This window comes from Platalea leucorodia (assembly GCF_965183815.1).
Source record: "Platalea leucorodia genome assembly, chromosome: 8".
Classification (NCBI taxonomy): domain Eukaryota; kingdom Metazoa; phylum Chordata; class Aves; order Pelecaniformes; family Threskiornithidae; genus Platalea; species Platalea leucorodia.
In genome coordinates, this window is record NC_138830.1 from 19,345,606 (window position 1) to 19,370,323 (window position 24,718).

Consider the following 24,718-nt stretch of genomic DNA (forward strand, 5'->3'; position numbering starts at 1 on the left):
GCAAGAACAATGTATTTTATTGTTGGTACTGGACCATTACACGTACCTGGTCTACCAGCATCTCCGGGAGGACCCTGTGGCCCTGCAAAAGCAATGTATTTAGAACTTGAGTTAAACCAGTGTATACTCTGCAAAGTCACTACTCATTAATACTGACTGCAAACTTTGGCCTTCTGCATTTTAAGCTTATTTTATCTTTTTAAGAATTTGGTTTTGCCTGAGTAGGCATCTACTACTTATGCAACTGTTGCATACTGACAATTCTCACTGAAATCTGGCACGATATGGATGTTTACAACAGGTAGGAATAGGATCCACTGCATTTATCTTAGGTGGGGATGCACTCCATTACTTGAGAACAACTTACAGGCCTGCAAACTTCCTTCTTTTTGCCACTATTATTTGCTCTAGTAAATATACCACCTCTTAACAATGCATTAATACCTTTGCAAGGCTCAACTTTCCTGTTACCATCCCTTGGAAGTATGTAAGTAGATTTGTAACAACAAAGAGCATTCACTGAATGCAACACAATCACTTGGATACATAAATATTCATAAAATTAGAACATCAAAACATAGAAGGCAAGGACTTGCTGGATGAGTATGAGATATAGCCTGCTAGATGCTGCCTTGGAGTTCAGCCCACAAGTCCTTGTTATATTGTGAGACAGCCCAAATAATAAATCAGCACATTTTAATTTTACAGCATGGCCAAAATAAACAAAATAAAAACTTGCAGATCTTTATTATTTTTGAATGTTAGGCAATAAAAACGGCATAAGACAAACTATGAAATCTACCGAGAGAGAGAGAGAGAGAGAGAGAGAAAGAGAGAAAGGTGCATGACCTTTAACAAAAGAATTACAGCCCTGATGATTTGTCTATGGCATATACAAATAATGTGCTGATGCAATAGTCCACTAAGGTCATGAGACAGGATGTCAGTGAGCTTAGATGCTCAACTCAATTACCTGTGCAAAGAAGTGTGCCAGCTTCATTATTTTTAAGAGGAAATATGGCCACAAAACAAAGTCTCAGGACACATTTCAATTCTGCAATTTGATGGGAGTAATTTGGAAATACTCTTGTAAAGGCAGAAACAGGTTGCTGGGGGCTCAAAAACATAGCCTGCAACAAGCCCTTTGAGTGGATAGCTCTTGCTAAAAGATTCTAGTTTTGATGTCGCACTCACCAGGCATGCCACGTTGACCTTTTGGTCCTGGAGGTCCGGGGGGTCCTTCATCTCCTTTTTCACCAACCACATAATCATAATACTCTGTCTTAAGAGAAAGATGGTAAGAAAAGAAAGAATAGTAAGAAGGAAGAGAAAAGCACAGGGTGTCATATTGAACATTTGGTTAGAACAATGTTATGATCTCATTTATAATTTTGATGTTGCGACAGCATGAGACCTTTCTAATCATATGGTAATTACAAGCAGCGAGAAACAAAAATCTAATTGTTATACACAGATAATGCCAAGAGACATGTACAAATAGACGGGACTGGGATTTCAGCCCAATTCCTCAACTCCCAGAGAACTCCTCTGCCTGCGGATGCAATTAGACAGGCAAGGTGTAAATTGGTATATTTGTCAATCACTAATATTACGGTAGCATGAAAAAGAAAATATTCTTGAAAGAAACTTCTAGGAATCACTTAGTCTATTCCATTGGATAAAAGCAGCCATCAGCTATATCTAGACAACTCTTTTAAATAATCCTACATGAAAACAGACAAAAATCAACTACGTAATTTTTATAGGAATGACTTTTTAATGCACATGTGATTTAATAATTTGAAGTTTAATATTATGATGTTTCAAAGTTTCTACAAATGACAACACTGTAACTGGAACTGATCAGAGATTGGTTTAAAAACTAACTTCTTTGAATTTTTATAACTGTTCTGTACAGTCCAATCTCCTGCCAAAATTGCTGGAACTGAGTGAGGTCTAACCAGGCCCTGATAGTGCATCCAGCTCTACATGAAGGAAGATACCACCCCTGTGAGACTCCCAACAACATCAGTACTTTGAGAAAGCCATGCCTCAATTACAGCATCACGGGACATCTGTTATTGCCTCATTCAGTTTGGCTTATTCTTATTCTAATAGTTTAGAAAAATGATATGATGAAGATAATTTACACTTACTCGACCACAAGCTCCAGGTGGACCAGTGTTTCCTTTCATCCCCTTCGTCAGAGGACAGAGATGGGTTTGTTTATTAAAAACAATATATGACATGACATTTGGTACCCACTGTTACTTCAGTATATTGCTCATAACATTAAAGAAGAACTTCTGCTCCTGACCAGTCCTTCACCACCCCCATCTCTGCTCCTTACACAACTATTCAGCCACATACACCAAACACTACAGGAACACATCAGCAGGCATAGATGGACACCAGTTCAAACAAAACACCTATTTCAGCTGATCCATCCCCTATTCCATGATATTATTACTTGTCATCTTTTATGTAAAGTAAAATATATTGTATACACAGTGATAAATAAAATGGTATAATAACCCCAAAACATACCTTGTCCTCATCCTCAAAAGCAACAACAAAACCATTAGACAATACCTTAGCTCCTTGCCTGCCAGCCAGTCCTGGTTTGCCCTGTTCACCCTTTTGTCCCTGCAGGTGACAGTACACAATTTCATGAGGATTAATCTTTCAGCACTGTTATCCGTAAGATCTAAAATGGAAAGCTTTAATCTTTCATGGTGATGGCAAGGTGAATGTGACTTGCTCAGGGGAAGAAATCTCAGGGAAAGACTCAGTTTGGGGCACAGTTCCATGTCTGTGGGAAATACCGCAGGTCTCTCATCCAAACCGGCCTTTATATCAGCATACTCTACCAATCCCAAGGTGAAGCTGCTCTGGATAGCACAAGTGTAGGAGGCTCTGGTTTGTTCTCCCTCTGCAATCTACTATTTCTGAAAGGGGAGAAACTGAACACAATGTGAGACTCTCACATTCAGCAACTCCCTCTCCCAGAACCTGTTCAGTTTGTGTGATGGTGCTGATCTCAAGAGGTGTCAGCAAGACCAGGAGGGAAAATAGTGCAGACTTCTGCTAACGCCTTCTGCAAGCATATACATGCAAGGAAAAGGGACTTCTCAGAGGCTTATGCAGTTGAATGCACTGCTAGTTAGTAAAGTCAAAATGGGAACAGAGCAATGACATGTCTTTGTCATGACAGAAAGTTTTCTTCCTGTTAACTGAGGCAGTAGAGCTTTGCAGTCTGTCATTCCACGTTCTTTGTCACACTGGAATGTGTTTAGACTGTCTGCAAAGGTTGCTTTGGCATGATGAAGATGATGTTTTGGTAAGATATATGTAAAATGGGCTGTTCCGACAGTAAGAATTTTGGTAAGATATTTGTAAGGTCACTGTGACCCTAATGACGTCATTAAAGTGGAAGTGAAGTAAATATAAAAGAATTGATATTTAACCAATTGAATACAGTATTCCAAATACATTTTAACAACTTCAGCTTTTAAATTAGTACACAAGATCATTTTGGTTATAAAATCGCAAATTTTAAGAATTATATGATGACAAGATGATGGTTTTAATATCTATCAGGCATCTTGTTTCAGGCCAAGGCCGCTGTGACCTTGACAATAACTTTTCTTTGTAAAAGAATATCTTTGATTCTAGTGATTAAGAATAATTCATTTTGGTTCTTGATTTATGCTGAAGTGAAGGTATAAGGTATAAGTCTTTTGCAAAACTTTCAGTGTGACTAACCAGAATTAAACTCAGTAGAATTAATTTTGCATAACTTGGACCATGTCTCAAACTCATTAGATAGTCAGCAGCAAGCAACAGGTCTTTTTATTTTACACAGAAGAGACAACACCTATGAACTGAGCCTCTGCAATGGGAAAAAGCTATGACAGGAAGATACAACAGTGATAAACAGATTACTATTACTTAGAAAACATTTAGAAGGCTTCCTTCATTACCGGTAAGCCAGGTGGACCTGGGGCACCTTCTTTTCCAGGTTTACCCTACAAAGGGAAAACATAAAATAACAGAAAATAAATTAAGAAGATCAAAAGAGGGATCATTGCATTCAAAGAGCATAATAACTAAATGCTGTGCACATAACTGTATATTAGGTCTTTATACATTTCGGAAAGCCATTTCGGAAAGCCATTAAGGTTACTTTTAAAATGATCGTTATTTCTAATTAAAACTAGTGTTCATAAAACTCTACAAAACAGGGAGTAAGATATTCCCTGGACATTCCGCCTCCTGTGGAGGATTAGTTGAGGCAGACACTTCACCAGCACAAAGTGGCAGGCAAGTGCAGAAAGCTTGGTGCAAAATCTGGTCCTTGCAGCAGCAAGACAAATGACTAAACGATGCAGCAGCTAACAGCCCTTCTAATGGTGAGCATGGAAAGATAATGAAGGGAAACTTTTCTCTTACAGGAAATGAGGTTAAGAGATGACTTGAAGAGAAATTATTTAATGAAAAAGAACAGGGAGTGCATTTCAAAGGTATTGGAAGTAGGACAGTAGATACAATAGTGAAAACAGAAGGAGGCAGCATGCCAGAGGTATCTGCTGTTTCTATGGTGCACAGCACATTAGGCAGCTTTCTGCTGGGGTCCTGGCGTCTAGTGTGGCAACAATACATGTGAAGCAATTCATAACAACAAAAAAAGAAGGCAAAGGGAAGGGAAAGAAGGGGGAAAAACAGGGAGATAAACAGAAGGAAATGAAAACATAATTCTGAATATGGATACCTTACTTGCCACCTTGAAGGCAGATATGAGGAAAACCTCGTTCATTAAAATCCACAGAAGGAAGGTAGTGATAAGATAAACAGGGGGTGGAAGATTATGAGCTCAGAACAGGGGAGAAAGTACATTTTAGAAATTTGTTTTGCACAGAATAGATCAATGAAACGTAAAATAATTTTGAAAAAGATGACCAGACCATGAATCATGATGAAAAAACAGCAAAAGATGGCAGAACTTAACCAAAGGTGACACTTTGGAAGAGAAGAAGGGGAGCTGGAATGATGTCACCACAGGCTCAAAACTTGCTTGCACAAAATAATCATTTTTTCTAGAACATAAAATCCAGAGCCATTTGATATTTTGTGCTCACTGATGTAATTTCAATAGCAAAAGGAAAGATTTTGTTTTCATTTTAGAATAGCCAGTCAGTCAATGTCTTAACATTATTTATATTTCCTTAGCATTCTTCAAGGTCAACAGGCAGAAAAGCAAGGGTGCTCTACTACTTCCTCCACAAAGAAGGAAGGGAGAGGTGAATTAAGACGAATTCTAAAAAAATACTGCATGACAGGACAGAGCTTTTGCAAACGGATGACATAACATGGAAGAAACATGGAAGATGGAGGAAGAATAACACACAGGGGATAGCAAGAACTTTTAGTACTTTACACCAGTAACTCAAATAGAGATTAAAATTTTCATAATGTATAGGAATAATAAAAATAACAATCAAGTTGCGCTATAGCATCATCATCATTATGACACCATACAGCTGAAGAAGCAGCATTCTACAGGTAGCACTGGTCTTGTCTTCCTACCTTTCCTTGTGGAAGAAAATTTATTGCAACCACAAGTAGTATGGGAAAAGTTTCAAAATACACATGTTTTGACTGAATGAAATATTTCATTTGAAAATTATCTTTCTTAATATTGCTTCCAAAATGTACTTGGAATCAAAATGTTCTGTTCAGAAAATGACAGAACATTTTGATGTATTTGGATATTTTAGGGTTCTCCCCTAATTACATATTGGCAAACTGTTATGAATTCAAACAGTTTAGTTAAGAAGAACCTGCATCTTTCATTGATTAGTTTTTATCTAAAAGTTTGAGAGCCATTTGAATGCAAAGTGGTACCTTTCTATTTAATTCTCTTCAAAATGTGGATATACTCAAGTAAATCATATTTTAATGTCTACGCTTTTTAAAATAAACATTTTTTTTTTCTCCTGCAGCCATAAAATTATGTAACATATTATCCTTTTAACAGAATAACTCTTACAACAACTTTCTACATGTCTCCACATACTTGCTGGTTGATCATACTAATTTAAGTCTGCTGCCTTAAGTAAATCCAATGATTTTAATTCTCTTCTACATATACACTGGCACTATAAAGCCAGTATGTGTTCAGAAGAGCACTTTTTTTTTTTAAACTAAGTTTCAACAGTAGAACCTTTACAGCAAAACAAATAGAAGCGCATCCACCATCAACTGACCTTTATTTCATGTACTCATAGCATGTGAGCCTACAAGAACAGTCATCTGACTTTCAGCTCTTCTCTGGTTTACTGGATGAAAGAGTTTTTGAATCTAAGAAAATTTGCTCTGAGTGGCACTGAAACAAAAACTGGAGAGCAATACTAGTGCAAAACGGCTTTTCAGGAAAGACTAACATACGTGTATTCAATTGTTTGCACATACCTGTGCTCCGGGTTCTCCTCGGTCACCCTTTTCACTCTGAGAATCACCAACTGGCCCCTGTAACAAAACCACCCTCAAGGTACACATATTTTGAGACTAACATTTTCTAAATAAAACGTCTTCTTTAATTTTGCTATCTTTAAAAAAAAGTATAAAAATAAAGTACAGTTAGAATGCTATTAATAGGTATTCTATTCTATTCATTAGTTCTGTTCATTAAAGGATGGAATAAGTAGTGTAAATACTGGACTCTGAAGAGTAGCATTCACTACATGATGCTGCCTGAACTTCTGGATTTAGGGGATTTACTTCTGGTCACTTACTGTAAACCCCATTGGCCCTGGAAGTCCTCTTGATCCTTTTTCTCCTTTCTCTCCTTTCAAGTCCTATTATGCAGAAAATAAAAAATTAATATATTCTCCAGGATTTTTATGTGCTTACCATAACACTCAAATTTTACAAATAGGAAATCCTTATGTTACCAGCAAGCTTCTTCAAGCAGAGATGGTTCCACTTAAATGACTAAAAGAAACAGAAACTTCATGTCAGCGCTCCTGCCTGAGTCTATGATTTTAGAAAAAGAAACTGGCTCTGCACAGATTTCTAAACACAGTGAGTTCAAAAGGACCTACCTGTGATTGCATGCAAGGGGACTGGAGTAAATATCCCCAGAAATGGAAACAAAGTGCAAGTGAAAAACAAATAAACCTTAGTTGCTTCACTGGTGCTACGGTTACATCCAATATGTAAACACAGTAGCTACCCATGCGATCCTTGCCTCTGGGCTCAAGATTCAATTACCTTACTGTGTAGTCCTATTATGTATTGGGCCACGGCCTAAGCTCATTGTAAAGCCAAAGTTTATGGACTGCCTAATTATTATCTGGTTAGACTCATGCCTCAAACTACTTATGTAAGGAGTTTTGAGGGGCTTTTAAACCTTAATGCCCAATGTCTCTGAAAAATTGCTATTCCCCCACGATAAACTGCTACAGCTGTGACTGGGAGGTGCTCCAGGTGGTCCATATTTGATTTAAACAGGGAAGAGCTGTTGTGCCTACAAGTTGACCCTTGCTTCTGCAATCTTTCTCTTCCCTCCTCAATACAGTCTTGATGCAAAATTCACTTTTTGTTTTAGCACATAATGGAGAGGGAGTTTTGATAACTCCATAGATTAGATGCAAATTCAATAAGGAAAACCAAGTCAAGAACAGGTCAAAGACTTGTTCTGTTAACATGTGAAGACTTAAAACTATTTATCAACGGCTGCTGTTTAAGTTCTATATAAGAACAAAATGCAAGAATTTTAATTCACAAAGCAATATTTAAAGTGAAAGCAGAATCAGAGTATTTCCTTTCTCCTATACTCGTTGTTTTCCCAACACTTTCCCTGATTACTCATGTTCCAGTAAAAACAATGAGGAAATGAACTATGAAATGTACATGAACACACTGTAAGCTTTTGTAAAGCTCTGGTAGCTGAGCGTCCTGATATTTTCAGTGACAAAGGCCCAGAGGTCAACACAGCTGTGGTTTTGATAGCCACTCAGAAAATCCATGTTGATTTGGTGAAGCTAAAAGTGATTTACATGTCATGTGGTCAGAGATCCACAGCAGGTGTGTTACTAATAAGCATTTAGCATTCCACTTGCATTGTTCAGATGTGCATGTGAATACACAGGCCTCAGCTGAGCTTGCTGTACTGACATGCTCTAAAAAGAGCTTAGTATCTAACTAAACAAGTCTGAAAAATGTTAGGATGGGTAAAAGGAAATGTTACCGGAACAATGAAGATGAAAATGTCCTCTCAAAGTAAAACCTAGTAAGATGGCTTATCTGAATGTGATGTTTAACAATTTTACTACCGTCATGTTGTCTGGTCCACTTAATGTCACAATAACGGTTCCTGGGGGTCCAGGGGGTCCAGTTAATCCAGTGTCACCCTTGAAAGAAAAAAAGAAAAACAGAGCAATTACAAGCAGTGTGTTTTTATTGTTTCAAATTACCATTGCTGTACTTTCAACACTGTGAAAATTCTTCTGTCATTACACTTAGCCATTAACACCGTTAACATTTCTCTTTGCTTGCTATTTATCTTTCAATAAAAAAGGCATATGGAAGACTTAAGACTACTATGACAACCTTCTCCTAGCTGAGAAATAAAAATGCATAAGCTGATTTCTGTTAAAGTATCTAGAATTAGTTTAAATTTTTAATACTATTTGCTTAGAAGTTGTAAGACCATTTTAACTCCAAATACAAATATCACCTTGATTATCATTTTTCTCCCAATTTAAGTCAATCAATAAAATACATGAACTGTCTTTGGTGACATCCTCAAAATGGCAGTCTGTGTATTACAGGGAGATGACTGTAACATAGTGCTGACAGATAAAATTAGCTTTCATGTATTCTTAACTGAAAACATTAATATCGCAGCACACTTTTTCATTAAGGATCTTTTACAACAGGGAAAGTCCTAAATGTGATCTTTCTTGTGGAGCTCAACAAAACAACATCCATAATTTTCAGTGATTTTAAGCCAGTGGAATACCTTTGCATGCACTCGCAGCCTAACACCAAAGAATGCATCACTCTCTCATAATGAAGCAAGATGCTCCATGGTCAAGTGAGCTAATGCTAATGAATAATCAATTCTATTTAGAGAAATTTTCCCAGGAAACTTCTAGCACATTCCCGGTAGTAATTACAAAGTTAAAACCAATCCTGCTATCAGATAGTGCTGTTTCAGTTCACAGTTGAATCTGTGCAGGTCAGTTAGCATAACTGTGAGATGCCCCAAGTTCTTGAAAGGATCTCCTGTAAGGACGTTCAGACTGACTACACTGGTCCTCCAACTGCAGGCTGAGGTCCTGAGAGACAATATATGTATTCGTAGTCATTTCTAGCTTAACGTCAATTATATGGGATACAAAGTAAGAACATAGATGACAAGTCATCTGATTTTTATTCAAAATCTGGGAGGTTTTCTAGCATCATAAAGGCTGACACTGAAAAGATGTTGGCCATAAGAAGCTGCGAGTCTACAGATGCTATATATTTACCAATGTTTACATGCTTAGATAAGCATTTAGGAACACTGTGCAAATGATATATAAATGAATTTAATGCTGTGTGTTAGTAAATATTAACTACTGGCTCCTCTTAGGTTTCTACCCTTCTATCAGGAAGTTTATATCATTGGCTCTTATGTGAAAACAGTTTGTCCTTAGGTATTAATTGCTGTGTTTCCATTTTCCGATAAAAGACTTCCACATACATACTGAAAATTTTTATTTCAGTGTACTTACTTCCCCAAACATTTCACCATGGTATATCAGAAAAAGCAGAAAACAGAAACAAAACTCAAAAAATGTTTTAAGCATTTTATACAATTACCTTTCTTCCTTTGGTTCCTATTACTTTCAGTCCCATAAGACCCTGTAAAAAAACCAAAATCCCCAAATGTTATTTTTTTAATTTTAAAAACACCTACAAAATGAGTTAATTGATGTTACACATAATAGGAATTTTTCATTTTTATTACCAATCTGAGACTACCTTAGGTCCAGGAGGTCCTGCTTTCCCTGGCATGCCCTACAAAAACAGAAGAAATAATTGGTTAATCTAAAAAATTACAATCTTCAGCACCAGTATAGCTGTTTTGAAGTACCCAATTTTCACGTGAGTTATATCACTGTTTTTATTCTTTCTTCCACCTTTACAACTTCAATTTGTTGTGAATGGATGACAGAATGTCTATACAGTTTAGTTGCAAACATATACATCTCTCTTACAGTCATACACGTTAGTGTTTAAAGTGAATTTATGGGTAATTATCTGAAAATTAAAATTTATGCCGACATGGACAAGGATGCTTGCTTCCTACCTGGAAATTAGCATGTATAAAAATAATCGAAAGAAACTGAAAAAACATCAGATGTGTGCAGAAGGATATGTATTTCACATACACATGTCTCTAGACCGCAAACAAGTCTGGGAGAGTCAGGTACTCGTATTTGTGTAATTCCATAGGTTTCTGGGAAAATCAAAGGTTAAAGTAACAAGTGAGACATAAGTTCATACTCACTGAAGCTCCTGGAGGGCCTTGTGGTCCAAGTTCCCCAGGATATCCTTGAGCACCCTGGGCACCCTGCATATTAAAAAAGAAATAGGAATAAATCTCCTGGAAAGATTATGAGCAAACCACAACACTAAGTTCAATGAACTAAATAACAGAGGAGCAGCACTGTCTCTGGATTTCCTTTTCATGTCTCAGGATAACACAGAAGTATAATTCCTCCTCACTGCTTCATTGGTTGGCATATGTTTTGAAACATGAGAAAACATATCTGTTCTAAAACTAAACTACTTGAGTGAAGATATATGTCCTGTTCAACTGTGGATGTTCTCATAATCCATATAGTCCTATTGCTAGCCCTAACAAGCCTTTAATCTTTTGAATATTCTATGCAATAAATTCTATACTTTAAAGCTTCATTTTCAAATAAATGGAAAATTTAAAAAATTGATTTTCCTTTTAATTTAATGTTCTCCATTTATTGTAACAGTCAAAAGAAGTGTCTGCTCTGCCTTCTCTTATTAATCTCAATTTTTTAAATATGGATCATACTGTCCTTTGTTAGTACAGCTGGTCTAATCTGTTCAATCTTACTTCATGCGGAATTATTGCAGTTGGACTAGACGGTCATTGTAGGTCCCTTCCAACTGAACTATTCTATTCTATTCTATTCTATTCTATTCTATTCTATTCTATTCTATTCTATTCTATTCTATATGTAGGGGTAAACTCCTAAATCTATGACCAGTTTTTCTCCATTTCTAAAGTATTGTTGTTTGTCTGCAACCTGACTTCTCTGTCTCACTTTACTAACACATAATGGACACTGTTGGTTCTGATGGCAAAATTAATGACTATTGTCTTGGTGTACTCTGTTTTGTAAAGTCAGAAGAAAGACTTTGAATTGTATTGTATTAATCAGATTACATAAAGTTGATAATTTTTTAAAAACACAGAATTATTTTCTGGTTTAGAAATTAGTGAGATAATTGTAAAGAATACTATATATAAAATATATAATACAATAAAATCATATATTATAAAAAAAATTTAATATATGTACATACACATATTTTATATATATATATTTTTTATGCAAAATCTCTCTCTCTCTCTCTCTCTCTCACAGTCTGAATTAATTCTGAATCACCTGAAGTCCAGGCATTCCTGGTAATCCAGGATCACCTTTTGCACCATACCCTTGGTTATATCCATCTGCAGGGCACCCCTGGACAATTAGATAAAAAGGAAGATAAAAAGTTATGCTGTAGAACTTTGTAGTGGTATAAATCTTCTAACACAGTTTGTAAGGAAATAAGCAACATCAGAATTGCATAAAGATGGCAACTGTCCACTATGGATAGTTCTACTTTTGAAAAAGATTTTATTAAACAGAATATACGTTTTTCAAGCATTCCAGTTCTGTTTGGAGCAGTCTTCATTTCAGACATACCTACATTACTCACCCACAGTCCTGACCTTCAAGGTTTTTTTTGGTACTTTTTATCCCTTTAAAATACCCTCTAGTGCATCTGCAGATTTCCATATGAATTTATAAGATGTTTGGGGGAGGGACTTAGCTCTTTGTGTGCTTGAAAGAGTTAAATTCATTATACGCAGTAACAGTAGTTAAATGGGGAAAAAAATTATATACTGTTTTGTAACCTGGGATGAATGCAACTAGTACAGACGAAGCACCAAAGTTTGTGATTACTTCTTCTGGAAAGTAGACGTTCTGTTTCCCATGAATGGAGATGTTAAGAACCCTTTTCCAGCACCGAACATACACACAAACTGTTGATCACCAATAAGTATTTCATGTAATATGGTGTAAATAACTGACCTTCTCTCCTTTGATGCCAGTAATACCCTAGGGAGAAGAACAACCATATTATTAAAACAGAAAAGTAAAAGAGGCAATGGTGAAAGGACACATTCTAAATATTCTATAAGCTCAGTGCTCTTGAAGTGATTTCTTTTCATGGACACAGTGTATAGCCTGGTACATGCTTATTGTACCAGACTTCAATTTAAGAAGAAAGGGCATATTGTTAAAAAAAAGTCCAGTCTCACAGTTACAATGCTACAAGTGAAGGCAGAACACTTTTGAAGCCTGACCTTAATAAATAAATAAACCAAACCAAACCGAGAGAGCTGGCAAAGTAAAATCATGTTTAGAAGTTATTAGATTTGAAGCCACTGGAACTTGACAGATAGCAATTCCTTTTCCATTTGTTGTTTAAAAGTTTCTTTTAAAAACACATTTCTAAAGAGAAAAAACAAACCCTAGGGTTAAACCAATGTGGTCATAATGAGAAGTTCTGGGTTTAATTCCTGGTTCTTATTGACTTAACTAGGCCATATCACCAAAGATATTTGGGCATAAACTGAAACTGCAATCTACTAAATATATATTGGACACCTTTAGAGATGTGAGTGGTAAATTTTCATGAGTATCCCTTGAGACACCAAAGAGCTAACACCAGTCAATGAATTTGCATGCACTCATTAACTAAGAAGTTGAGGCCCAACATGCAGCAGATAAAGCATTACTTTTAATTTTGGTTTCTTTACCATACAGTTTTCATATTAATAAAATGGGGATACCTATATATTTCAACTGTTGTCAATACCAGCTAACATAAGGCTTTACGCTCCTTCAGTGAATGGCTTTATGTGGTAGAAATGCACACAGTCATGAATTTCACAGACACCTACTGGAATGCCTGGAGCACCTCTTCTACCTGGAGGACCTGGAAAACCTTGTTCACCCTGAAAGTAGTAAGAGTGACTGTTAATGCATATTGTTGTTTATTATTTGGTCTGACTTTAGCAAATGTGATTACAAAAGAAGTTTTTTATGTTACTGTACCAAAATTGTAGGTTGCATTAACCACCACACGTGCTAGAAGGGGCACAGCCTGACTGCATGGGTCTTGACTTCTATTCCAGACACCAGGCTTTATTAGCTGTGTCAGATCAGTTTGCTGTTTCACTAGAAATGTATGATTTTCTGTAACAGGCATTCTTCTGACTCCCTCTTTCAGAATGCTGGAAGCATTTTCTCATAGAACAAAGAAAAACTAGTAAACCTGTAACTTAACATTAAGCCTTTTCTTTTAATTGCTTTCAGGACTCATGCATTGTCAACTGCAAGCTAGATACTGGTGAAATAAAATTAATTAACTATGTATCTCTTCTATAACCCATTTCAGCAGAAGGACAGGTTGGACAAAACTGACTAGGTCTTCTGGATTTAATGAAAAAAGTTTTATCTGTCAAAATATCAAACATTATTAACTTTTTAGCAAAGGCCATTAACATATATTATTTAATTATCTTTCTTACACAAAAAGGCAGCACTTTTCCTTTCTCTGGCCTCACGATTCAAATTTTTCCTAGTTGATAAAGTCACAAACCAAACCAAATCAAAGTTGTTGTATATCAGGGAAAAAATTCAGAATGCTTTTTGGCCATTCCTAAGCATAGCCAAACACACTCTCCATAACATTCATCTTGGTTTGTACCTTTGTGCCATTGCATCCTGGAACACCCGGGCGCCCAGGAGGACCAACAGTTCCCGGTTCACCCTAAAAAGAAGTGCAAAATTGACACAAGCTTTGTTTTTGCACATTCATATTACCCTACAGCAACACTGAAAGAGTTTATGTTGGAGAAGTGTTTCACAAGACTTGATAGATTACCATGTGTTCTTAAATCATTACAATGAGTAAGAATTGCTGATGCTAAGATTTTTATCTCTAGGCTAAATGACAGAGACAATGCTGATGTTGAGACTAGAGTGAGCACATTGGGCTGAGGATAATTGCGTACTGAAGACTATAGTAAGAGAGAAATGGTTAAATCAGTTTCATTTTTACTTACTGGAAGCCCTGGGGGACCTGAAAATCCAGGTATTCCTGGGACTCCCTAATGATATAAAAACAGACGAATAATATTACAAATATTAAGCAAAAGCTCATGATGCAGTTATTCTTTTGATTGCATTCAGAAGAAGAATGAATGCAAGTATGATTCTATAAAAAGATCATTATTTCCTTAATTGTTCTGACTGTGAACCAAGTATAACGGTACCTTATGCACTGTTAACATAGACTGGTTTTGCCCACAGAAAAAAACCCAAAACAACTCTTCATGGAATTCTAGTCTGACTTTTTCACAGCACACCCCAATACTAAACACATACAGCATGAACCTTGTACATAAGGTGTAGCAACAATGGCAAAAGTTTTAAAAAAATAGATAATGCATGGGCATACTCTGTGTCATAAATTTTAAAAATACTTTAAAATCATATATGTTTTGTTTCTATTTTTCACAAGTTATTGAACCAAGCTAGCATTTAGCATGACATTTAATACATACAAGTTTGTTTAAAATATACTTACTCTTATACCTTTGGGTCCAACTAAGCCTGTAAGCCCTGGAGAACCCTAGATTACAAATGGAAAACAATTTATTTCAATATAATTGAGAAAAAACACATATATGTCAACAGGACATGAATGTTTTTATTATTTCACCAATACAAACATGTGCACGTGAAACTATATAAATAAACAAATAAATGATTTGCCTATTACAGACACTAAAGCAAACAAGCATTCAACACAACTTGCATAAATCATAGCATCTTGCCCTCCCTTTCAGTGTTTACAGGGGATATATCTCATCATAGGTCAAAAAAATAGCAGTCAGCGTATGTTGAGAAAGCAGTTGCTATGGATCTGTTCAAACTGTGAGACCTGGGAGTGCTTCCCTGTGAGGAAATAGCTGGAAGGCTCCCAGATATAGGTGATGCCCATGTAATGATCAGGTACATGCATGTACCAGCCACTCCCACCTGCACTGTTGTGCATGGAAACGAAAGCCAGGAGCAGGCTGAAAGAGGGCTAAGCAGGATGGGAGAGCAAGGCTGAAAGAAGACAGCAAAGCATGCCACAGCACAGTCTAGACAGAACCTGCCAGAATTGTTTCAAGACACTTAGAGCTTTACCGATCATATTTTATCTTTCCTAGAAAGGAACTGGGGTATGTACAGAACTGCATAGCTCCTAAAATCCTGGGTGACATTTCGTTTAAGATAATGTACAGGTGTTGAATAGGAAAAGCTAACTGGAATACATCACAATAGATGGCATTCAGGCTAACAGAGATGTTCTTGCTAGATAAATTATCCTTACTTTTTGCCATTCTTGCAGAAGTTATTATCACTCATTAAAAAGGAAATGCTCTACTAAACACTTTTCAATGAGTTCAAATAAATGGCTCATCAACATGTATGAGATCCACCATGATTATCAGTTCCACAAAGTATTGTAAAAACAAGATAGGGCAGAATAATGCAACAATACTGAAACAAATTAAAACTATAAAAAAACATTTGTTTAAAGGTATGGATAAGTGCTGAAGCCATATTAGTGCAGGTCCTAGACATAATGGGATTGTGGCAGTACCTTCCTGATTTATACTGTGTCTGAGTTCACAACATATTTAGACACAAATAATTTAGTCATCAGAGTCAATTTATCGATGACAGCAGGAGTGCTGTTCCTCAAGACAAATATAAATAAAATGGTTTTTAATGAGTAATTTATTTGTGTTTTTCTGCTCATGCAGGAGTCACTGAAAATACGTATTTGGCCTCAGTTTAGGCATACAGAAAAGAAATAAAGCCCAAGTCACCGAAGTCACTCTCTCCATACTGCAGGCAACTAGGTATTTCTTAAACAGAGCAAGATTTATCTTAAAAACCACCTTTCCCTTCAAATTTTCTTAAATCTATTTTTCGTATTTGTCTCAGTAGTAGCTTGTTTCCTCTCTTTCCAGCAACAGATGTCAGAGTATACTGTTAAGATGAAATTGAGGTTATGCTGCTAAAATCTATTTAGACCCATGTTCATTGCCTCTGGCAGTTCAGTCCAGGTGCTTTAGCACTGGCCAATGGACAACTGACAACAAAAGCCCACGTTCATATCAGCTACTTCAAATAGTCAAAAATGATCATTGCAGCTGGTGACCACACAACATCCCTCACCAAACAGGAGACTCTGAAACAGGTTTTGGTTTGGTTTGGTTTGGTTTTTTTTTCAAACAGAATTCTCTACCCAGTCATAGCTCACTTTCACAGTCAAGCACAGTAGTTTCTCTGTGTCTGTCTCTCACATACATACCACCTACCTTTGGTCCCTGTGGCCCTGGAGGCCCTTCTGGACCAGGAAAGCCTCTATGACCAGGTGGACCTGGAGCACCAGGCAAGCCTTTTTCACCCTGTAGACATTAAGAGAATGAAGTTCTTAAAATATCCATGAATTCTCCGTTTGATAACTTATTTCTAAGGCATTCATCATTTTCAGTACCTCTTAACTTCCGCATATCTGTCTGCTACTATGACAGATACATTGCCCTTGCCCATACTGACCTGGTTTTGTGGTCCCGCCTGTGTGCTGTCTAGGTCACATGGTACCACTGAAGTAACATGGTCATAAGTATGGTTGGAGGTATCAGAAGACAACAGTACTTAAGATTTTGCAGAGTACAGAAGTTGAAGAGTTGAAGAGTACAGGCAGCATGAAAAGTGTAAGAAAGCAGCTGACACATATTCCTTGTTAATAGTTCTATATCGTGTTTAGTCCCTACAAGCAACACAAACCGAAATCCATTGCAGCAGCCCTAATTTGTAGTTGGCAAACTTAATGGCTGCTGCTGTACAGCAAGGTCAGTTCCAAATCACCAATACCTCTCTTCATGCAAGTCATGGAAAGAAACAGTGGGAGTCAAATGCAACAAAACCATTCAGACAGAATAAAATAAGTTTGCTTTAAGCAACAACTCTTTAAAATTGTTCCGAGTCTCAGAGACACCCAATTACTTTTTCATGTGTTTTTTAAGGTCAAGTTCAAATAACCAAACCATGTAAAGGAAACACAGAAGATAAAAGCTACACAAATAAAACACAGGAGACTAAGTTACAGTGGAAGGGGCATTTTCAGTTTTTTTATTTCGATCTAATGAAGATGCAAGTCTTATCTTGGTTAAAATAAAGTGCTTCAAGGCTAGAAACTCACAGAAAAGGTGTTTCAGCTCTTCAGATAACAGCAATTTAGCATGCTCAGTTATACATCAGTGAAGAGCTGCCTATTCAAGACCTTTTACGTCAGAGCATGACATGGGAGAGAGAGGATGGGGTCATCGATTCCCTCAGAGTCAATTCTCCTATTGCTTTATCAGGGGAGCGTTATACAAAAAAGCATCTGAAATTCTGCTGTGCAGAAGTTCCAGTATCTTATTATTCAATGTACAAGATAGGATCCAAAAGAAGTCTCGAGGAAGCCAAAATACCTTGGCTTGTCCCTCCACTCATTCTCACCCCTCAAAATCCCACAAACTCACCAGATTTTAAATAGGTTCTGAATAAAAAAAAAAAAATACAATACTAGAATATTTTAACACAAACCAAAATAAGAATTGCATGATGAAGTTTCTGTGAGATCTGTATCATAAACCAGCATAGCTTTTTATAATAAATAATTTATTTTATCCACTAGCGTCCCAAGAAAGGCAAAGCCCGATAATGCTATACCAAGACGTGCCACTGGAGGGGGTGTGGTACTAACTTACAGAAAACCGAAGGAAGTCCTTGATCTTCCTCTACTGAGCTTGCTACCCCCTCGCTGCAGCAAGTGATGCGGTGCTCTCCAGACACGGAGCAGCACTGCACTCTCCTGACAGCTTCACCCCCCTCCATACACTACGGGCAATTTTATCCACACTTTCTTCTTGACAGATCAACAAGATCAGAGGATTCTCAGGTTGGAGAATTTCTTAACATTCAACAGTTACCAAAACATATTGATTAATGTAATCATCCTGACTTTCCAAAGCTGCCTGAACAACTTTATCAGTGTAAACAATGATTAACTCTTACCTACTAATTGCTCAGCTGCTTTAACATGGAACTTATGAAGACAAGTTGTGAGTGTTCATTCATACTAATGTTTCTCTTTTAGTGGGCAGCTTATTTTTTTCTAATTTTTCAATTGGTCTCAATTTTACTGGTTAGGACAAAGTCAGGTTAGACAAACTACGAACATGAAGATTTTACTAAAGACATGAGTATTCTCCTTTCCCACTTATGAAAATATGTTTTAATAATAAACATATTTACTTTGAGAGAACTTTTCTCCAGCACTGAAGTGAAGCTTCCTAAAGGCAAGACTAGCAGTGTTTACCGTGGTGCAATATGACATTTTTTCTTGGTAATAAAAGTACAGCAGGAAAGTTGTGAGTAATTCTTTACCAGCCAGATGCATCGATCAGTGGGACTAATCACAACCCTAAGCCTATAGAGGCATCTGGAATCTATTGATAAGGTTTAGTATAGCAATCACTGTGTCCACAGTTAGCCTGAATTACAGCCATGACTTCTTTAATAATGCCCCTTTCATTTGTGAATCAGTTGTTTTTCCAAGTACAAGGAGGATTTTGAAAGAATTTTTGGCATTTGTGTAATTCAGGTTTGTCTAAAAGCCACTCCAAGCCTCTGCCAAGCTACTATTGGCAACAGGCAGAGCTGCAGCTCAGTTACTTTTGATGGATTTGATGCTGTTCACTCACTGCTGGCAAGGTGTTTGTGCTTAGGTCCCAGAAACTCATCCCTGGTGTCGATCTGCAGGAGATTTATCTGTTTGATGCCAGTGCAAGTAGCTTTCCTTCAGGAACTGGAAAAGGGGGGGGAGATGGGCAAGGTCCAAAGATGGCAAGAGGGCAGCACTGAACATGACACTCTTGGTGTCATTATGAAATTTGTAACAGGAGAGCTGCTGCCAGGGTAATGGTATCTGTGGGCATTCGTTAGGAGTTTGTGAAAGGGACCTGGTGCTTCGGACAGTTGTTCTTCTGTTGGTGTTCAAATATCATGCAATGCTGTAAACTAATGCATTTAAAAAAATTTTAAAAGTCGTCTTAGTTAAACAGTGTTCCAGAGTTATTTTAACAGATTTTTTAAGGTAATGTATTCGTTTTACAATTCTCTGTAGACTCTGTTGACAGAATACCATTACACAATAAATTCACTCACTATATCAACTTAACTAATGTATTAACAATTTCCAGGTATAAGCTAATCTTAAAAAATTATTCTTACCTTATTACCTTTCATGCTATCACAAAAGCAGGGACTTTTACCTTTGCATACACAGCTCTGAAAAACAAAAAGACAAACTTTACAATAAAATTATTTTTCTCGTTGTGGTGTTTGGTGAGAGGCAAATGAGTTCTCAGTGGTTTTAGTAAGGCAATTATTTCACATATAATAAAACTTAAAAAAAAAGTTCATGAAGAGTGGGAATTCTCAACAGTGGAAAAGAGCTCATTATTCCTCTGTACTGTCTTTTGAGACAGATAAGGGCACTAGTTTAATTTTACAGTTGGGGTAAAGGCCAAGAAGCTGTGCTTAACACCATAGGGTTATAAGATCAGTATGAAGTGTATAATTCAAGAGTTTGGGCTCACAGCACTAAACATTGATGATTCTTTCAAAAAAAATCTAACTATAGAAACAAACACATATACTGATATTGTTTTAGATTACAATGATATTCTTTTTATTTTAATCTATTATCCAATAGATTTCTGACTTTTTATAGCTGTGTTCACCTCCTGACCCTGGCTCATGGTACCCAATACAATTACAAAGGGCCCTCAACTTTGTTGTTTCTTAATTCTGGAGGTTTCCTGAGCCAAGCTGTGTGACAGTGAGTACCCTCACACAGGGATGTCCCCACTCCTGCAGCGAGTCTTGGGTTGTAGCTGCTACCATCATGTCCGTGTCTTCAGGTGAGCCTGGAGTTCAAAGCCCTCCCTGGGGGGCTGAGTGTTGAGTCTGTGACCTCTACTGCCGGAGTATGGCATGGCTATCTGGGAGCAACTACAATTTGGGACAATTCAAGGATTAATCAAGTATGAAGAGATATTCAGGTTTTTATTGTTCACACTTAAGTGAAACAAACAAACAAACAACCCACCCAAACAAGGATATTCAGTATATAACTGGATAGACAGCATGACTAAATTAGCTAGCTCATGTACTAGGTAGTCCTAGTAGCAGGGAGCTCAGCAGAGCTGCAATGCATATCTGAGATCCTGGGTGAATATGAGAACACTTAACCCTTCTGTGCCCTGTTCCTGCTACAGCTGTCATGTACTCAGTACCTGAGCTAGCCCAGTCTGGCTGGGATAACTCTGCAAAGGACTTTTCTACACTCATGTAGACATACCTTATTTCAGTGGAGTGGAGGAGGAAAAAAAAAATCCTTTGTTAACATAAATGTTACACATACTAAAATATCACTGAGGTTATTGAAGCCATCATTGCTTACAGTATTCCAAATTCTCTGAATTTCTTCAGTGTACCTGGGAGCATACCCTGGCTGACCATAGAGAGCTTTCCTGAGAAACAGCCACAGCTAGCTTCTAATCTTCCTAGTACCAGTTATTTACCGTTATAATTCTATAGACCTTCATGGAGTTGCACTTCATTTCTACCTGTGAAAGTAAAGCTAGAAGCAGATTCTTTACAGTATTTGTATGCAAAGCACAGTTTTCAGGACATGTAGATAAATCACCAAATGAAATGACTCTTCTATAATAGGTATAATCTGCAGAAGACTTGGTATACACAGAAGAAACTTTTTCTTTTAACTTACAATCACAGATAATTCAACGTGAAGTTAAATGCATGAACATGTAGAAACTTATGATGCTACATAACTAAACAAGGTTATTAAACTATGTAAAGAAAAAGCCTTTGCTCTTCAAGAAGTCAGAATGCTTAGAATGTGTTTAATTTGCCATTAGTAGGCTTTCAGATCAATTTAGGTCTTTTTGTGTAAGCATATCACTTTAAACTAAACTGAAAAGACCAAAGATGATTTTACATTACACAGTCAGTTAGCTGGATAATACTAAATGTTTTGGCATATGATTTTTACATAAGATTAGATTCTGCCTTCTGTAAAGGAGCTTTGAACCAAAAAATCATTGCTCATACTACTGGATGTTTCCACATCTTTGCAAGATGCCTGCAGCTCCTTTATCAAAGGACCATAATGAAACAATAGTATCTTGCCAGGTTATAAGATAAGGAAATGGAATATTAGTTATTAATGGTTTATTCAAAATCCTCACAATAACATCTACATAAGTAAATGCATTACCAAAGCCACAGGTCTACTGCACATTTTTCAGTTTTGTGATTTTTTAATAATAACCTACACTTATTTCAAATATTTAGATATGGTAGATGGCACTAGATTTTTGATCTAAAAAGTCAGATCATTACATGAATAATGAACCAAATTAATTCACCAATGAACCAAAATTTAAAAAACACCCAACACTTTCTTGGAGTAATTTATAGAGGAGTTCCCTTCAAAAGTGTTTTAAGTGATAGTAGTAGTATTCTATGTTCTTTAAATAATTGCAGTTGTACACACTGAAGCACATTTTCTGCAGTGGTTAATGTTTTGTTCAGTGGGTGCAACCTTATCTATAACACCAAATTGCCCTTCCTACACTATGGCATTGGATTCCATGGGGCTCTGACTTCTTTCTGCCCCCAATTCAGAGACTAACTTAAGCATCTGTTTAAAAAGTGTTCCAGTCTTCTCCTTCATTGAATCCTTCAAAGAAATTACTAAGAATGAAGAAATAACATACTACAGACTACATTGTCACCTATACAAAGCTTAATGTAGATTCAGCATGGCACTGCTACTCCTACCATTGCAGTCGTGGCAACTTAATTTGGAGTATCAGAGGGAATCTCACATCGCTCACAGCACTTTGCCAATAGAGCTAGTTCTATGAAGGATGTCAGAGAACTTATTTAGGGATGTTATCAAACCTGAATATGTCAAAGGATGTCACAAAGTGTTAATGTAAGGAAAAAAGCAAACTATGATAGGCATTTCTATCAACAGCACAGGCTTTGAGTCCTGTCACTCACATTTGTGGGGAAATACAATCATACCGGGAATGATTTAAAGGCAGGAAGATGGGGAACAGATAAAATGAGCCAGTGAGGGTGATGAGCCAATATTTCTCCATCGATCTCCTTTTGGAATGACATGTATGATGACAGAACAGTCAGAGTATTTGTTTGCTTTTCTAGCTTCAGAAAAGATCAGAGTAGGTCAGCTACCATTTCAAAATACATATTTGTCGTAAAAATACTGCACCCAGGACAGAGAGGCAGCAAAGTGTGCTGCTGTAGGCAACAGGCACAGTATTCTTTAAGTATGTTTCAGATGAAGACTACATCAAGACCACACAGGATGAGTAATAAAGGCATTCAGATGAAAGCTGAGATGAAATTAAATGTATTCTGTAGGAATATAGTAATCTGGTTGCAGTGGGGCTTATGTTTACACTTTTGGCCTGATTGGTCTATAATTTCATGGGTGAGCTCCACTGATTCCAGATGTAAATCCTGGTTAACGTAAATGAAAGATGACTGTGCAACACAAGGAATTTTAAGATGAATGAAAAGCAATGCAAGTGATATCCATTAATTACTCTGGACAGTAAAAATAGCCCAGGTGTCTTCTCTCAAGTGGGTGGTGAAGCTGTCACGTTCCTTCATTGGTGGTTCTAATGGCTGATCAGGCTCATTTTTAAAAATGCAAGCCTGATTTTTCATTTAAGCTTGATTTTCATTAGCATCTCACCTATCCTGCCATTAGGTTTTATCTTCTAACTTCAAGGATCACTAAATTAGAACTCCATCAAAACATGGAGCAAAACTTATTGGACAAGATCTATTTTTCTGTGATGCCGCTTTTTTTTTTTTTCTTTTCCATCTTTCTGCTCATTAATGGTATCCTGAGCGGCCTACAAATATGCAGGTCATCACAGTGGTCCTTTCTAAGTGGAAGTAAATTATCAGCTGATTTCCAGTTTTCTGTAATTTCTCTTAAATACCAACACTTATTAAAAATTACGTCTCAGTGAGCCAGCTCCTTTAAGAGTCTTGATTATGAATTTTCAAGGGCTGCTGACACACTGAGATTTCTGAATTCTTCCTGAGCTGTCTCAGTGCAGAGCAATCACTTTACACATTCCAGCTGCGTCTATAAACCACAACTGAGCACACAGAATAATATTGCTCAAATAGCTGGTGTTAATATAGCGCTTAAAACTACAAAGCACCCATTTCTCTAATGTTCTCTACCACCTGTTTTCTATTACATATAATAAAAGTGAGTGTAAAGCATTATGATCACAGCAAGTGGAAAGTTTTGCTTTAACATTTATCTACACTACAGACTTGTGTTGGGGTAGGTATGCTGCACAGAGATGTGAAATGCTGCACTTCCTGAAGGACACTATGGTGCTAGCTAAAGCTTCTAGTTTGGACACAGTTATGTTTTTGAAAATTTATCCTAACCTGCTCAAGCAGAGGATCTGAGAGCAGAGCTGTATAGAAAAAAGTTCCCACTGTGGAAAAGGCTATATAAGAAAAAAATCTTTTTTTCTGACTCTGATGCACCTGTGTTAGGATACTTTAGCTAGACTAGCACAGTCAGTAATTCTATCTAGATGTGGTTAGTAGATACGTGATCCTGGCAGCATATTCCTCATGTTACACAACTGTAAATCACCATGTAGCGTACAAGGTACTGGAGAATGAAGTCCCCTCGCTCCAAAACATTGCTATCAAAACGAAATACCAGTCTCACAATTACTATCTGTATACTAGAAGTTTTTCATGCATTCTAAGCATCAAACATTAATTCATTAAAATTATCAAAGACCATGAAGAACTTTGTGGTTTTTTAGTGATTGCTGGACCAGTACAACAAAACCAAATTATTAAGCCTTCAATAAGTATAGACAACATAGAACAGAAATAGGAGATGATGAGATGAAGGAAAATATGTCAGTTCCCAAACCCTGAAACATTGTGTAGTCACTTGTGAACTGGAAGGCAGCCAGACATTCCTACCTTAGAAGACTCCTGTTAACAGCCATGTATGCTACCAGAATTCACTGCGTTTTGCCTACCAGTTGAATACCCAGCACCTGGCAAAAATTATTTCATTTTGACTTTCCATTATAAAGAAATACACCTGTAACTTTAACTAA

The 24,718-nt window shown here is 36.9% G+C and overlaps 1 protein-coding gene across 1 annotated transcript in view; it reads right to left on the minus strand.

Moving 5' to 3' along the window:
- The window catches only part of COL4A3 (collagen type IV alpha 3 chain), a gene marked incomplete at both ends in the record, with an annotated part of 65,600 nt that overhangs the window by 33,660 nt on the left and 7,222 nt on the right, over positions 1-24,718 (minus strand). Inside the window, 19 exons of the mRNA XM_082319616.1 lie at positions 47-82; positions 1,195-1,282; positions 2,157-2,198; positions 2,593-2,646; positions 3,984-4,028; positions 6,472-6,528; positions 6,795-6,857; positions 8,337-8,414; positions 9,871-9,912; positions 10,033-10,068; positions 10,562-10,624; positions 11,703-11,780; positions 12,396-12,422; positions 13,271-13,324; positions 14,080-14,142; positions 14,438-14,482; positions 14,962-15,006; positions 16,754-16,843; positions 19,719-19,775. Of these exons, the coding sequence (XP_082175742.1) occupies positions 47-82; positions 1,195-1,282; positions 2,157-2,198; positions 2,593-2,646; positions 3,984-4,028; positions 6,472-6,528; positions 6,795-6,857; positions 8,337-8,414; positions 9,871-9,912; positions 10,033-10,068; positions 10,562-10,624; positions 11,703-11,780; positions 12,396-12,422; positions 13,271-13,324; positions 14,080-14,142; positions 14,438-14,482; positions 14,962-15,006; positions 16,754-16,843; positions 19,719-19,775 (1,063 nt within the window). The remainder of the gene's footprint in view (positions 1-46; positions 83-1,194; positions 1,283-2,156; positions 2,199-2,592; positions 2,647-3,983; positions 4,029-6,471; positions 6,529-6,794; positions 6,858-8,336; positions 8,415-9,870; positions 9,913-10,032; positions 10,069-10,561; positions 10,625-11,702; positions 11,781-12,395; positions 12,423-13,270; positions 13,325-14,079; positions 14,143-14,437; positions 14,483-14,961; positions 15,007-16,753; positions 16,844-19,718; positions 19,776-24,718) is intronic.